The 2,309-nt window shown below is 49.2% G+C and overlaps 1 protein-coding gene across 1 annotated transcript; it reads right to left on the reverse strand.

The window, feature by feature from the left end:
• Positions 1–396: 396 nt before the first annotated feature.
• BDV17DRAFT_296810 (uncharacterized protein) lies at positions 397–816 on the reverse strand (the record flags this gene model as incomplete). Its single annotated transcript, XM_073763381.1, has 1 exon — positions 397–816. One exon carries the CDS (start codon positions 814–816, stop codon positions 397–399), a length of 420 nt encoding a protein of 139 aa, XP_073609793.1.
• Between the last annotated feature and the right edge of the window lie 1,493 nt (positions 817–2,309).

The following is a 2,309-nucleotide window of genomic DNA, read 5'->3' on the forward strand; positions in this document are numbered from 1 at the left end:
GGATCCTCCTTATATAATCCCGCTCCGGGAAAACTATCAAGATTCTCAATTTTTGGAGCGCTGTCTACACAGAACCAGACAGTCTACAGGAAATCAAACTAGATTATATGATAGTCCATACCTTGATGAGTACCTGTGCGAAGTCTGAGTCTCATCGGGGTTGGGGGTGGCTCAAGTCGTAAGTGTGTTTTCTTCTATGGTATAACCCTTATCTATAATTAACCCTAAATAATTATCGGCAGTATCTCCTGTCCACGTACCCTGCTTGACTGCAGCAGCCTATATCCGGATAATATCTATATACTAGGGATCTAACCATAATACCTTCTGTATAACCATGAACCGAGCAATTTTTAATACCCGGGAAATAATAGGTAGATAACTCTCTGGATCCCGCTATGTCTTCTCCCCCCGTCCTAACACGGCCATGGCGCAAACTAGCAGGCTTTTGTATTCATGGACCTTGATCTTCTGATTCAACAATTTAATACAAAACTCCAAGCATGCGGTTTCAATCGGGGACATAATAAACCGCTGGATTCGGGCGGAATCCCGATCCTCGGTCTCCATGGGATCGGGGCTGCTCGGTGGTTCGGGCTCGGGTTCTGCCTGCATGGCTAGCTGCCACAACCGCCGCCATGTTTTCTGCTGCCGGGCTGTTATAATATACCCGGGCTTCTTCTTCTTCCATGGCCAATCGGTCTGCGTGCGGATAATAAATAATAAAACCTGCTGCCACGGCCGGACATGATCCTGGATGCTCTTCTCGTCTATATACGCCCGCAGTGGCTGGTACAGTATCTGGTTCGGCGTCATGCTGACAGCGGCTATCCGGATTCCGTTTCCATAATGCTGCACGGTGAACTGGCTGCGGCGGGCCAACTGGTTCATAGTATCCTATATAGCTCGCGTTGCTCGGCTAACGGGGTCTTGCTGGTCAGGATCAGGCGTGGCTACTACATCCAACAAATCCTGGTAACTGACCGTTTCCTTGGCCAAATACCGCGCCCACCGGGTCATCCGCAGCCATGGATTGGCGTCGTGCAGCTCGCCAGCTTCCATTACTTGGCTAGCGGCCTCCTGCTTATCCGCGGCGGCCCGCGCCTTGATTTCAGCCACAATCTATTCTCGTGAATTGGCCGGGGCCGGGGGCTCTTCAGGTTCAGGATCCCGCGATTAAATATAGACTAAGTAGGAGTTCTTCTGCTTAGATTATAAAAAAAAAAATACTATATTTTATTTATTTATCTCTTTATCTATCTATTATATTACTATCTATGTCTATTAATCATGGTCAATCTCAATACTAATATATAGTTACTTAGCTGGCTGTCCTTCCAGGGGATCTTCGCCAGGGCGCTTGCGAGGGCCAAGGTAGGTCTCAAATCCCAGGAACCCGTGCCATTCACGGCTTACTGCCCGGTACTACTGCCGGCGGCCTTCCACGTGCCCCGGTGCCTCCTGCAGTCCCCGTGCGTAGACTATCCCCGCGATCCAGGACCCATGGCTAGCCTGCTCGGCAAATACCGCGCTATCTGTCCTACTATAATCCCGCTTGAAGCTACCATACTTCAGGTGCACACGGGAGATAGCAATCACTACATGGCAGTAGGACAAGATATTTAGCTTGGTCTGCAGGTATGTCTGCGCCTCCTGCTGCAGTACTTTCTGTAAGCAATTACTAGCCTAGTAACCATCCCCCGCGGGCTAGAGAAACAGTAACACAGCACCGCGGTAGCCACGGACTAGCTGCTCGAGCGCCTCACGGAAGGGTAATACCAGCCAGAGGTAGTAGACTACTAGCTCGCTGACTACTTTAGGAAGGTACTAGTAGATAATCTTGGTAGTATTATTAACTAAATACCCCTTATAGTAGGTAGTCACCGTGCTAACAAGCCTGTGTTTAATAAAAATATTATGGTAGCAGCCCTGCAGGGTATTACAGTAACGCAGGCTTAGTAGCTCGGTAGCACGCGCTGGCTAACTGCCGGTAATATATACTAGTAGAAGCAGGCGCTTTAGAAACTAATTAACCCGCCGCAGGTACTAGTCCACGGGCCCCTCATGCTACAGGACCTTATTTACTTGTCTATCCCGCCGGACCTCTAGGAACTCCTCCTGTAGCTACTCTACCTTAAGTATATGGTTTAGTAGCTAGCACTCCCCTGGCGTTGGCAGGGCGGCCTTGGTCTAGGGATACCGCAGGAAGTTCTAGCTATGCTAGTTATTAGTTAGGTTATCCTGTAGTTTATACAGGGCTAGCCGCGGGACTACCTCCTCACGGGTCTTATCCTTATATAGTAAGAATA

Source organism: Aspergillus undulatus (assembly GCF_047715775.1).
Source record: "Aspergillus undulatus strain CBS 261.88 unplaced genomic scaffold BDV17scaffold_136, whole genome shotgun sequence".
Classification (NCBI taxonomy): Eukaryota; Fungi; Ascomycota; class Eurotiomycetes; order Eurotiales; family Aspergillaceae; genus Aspergillus; species Aspergillus undulatus.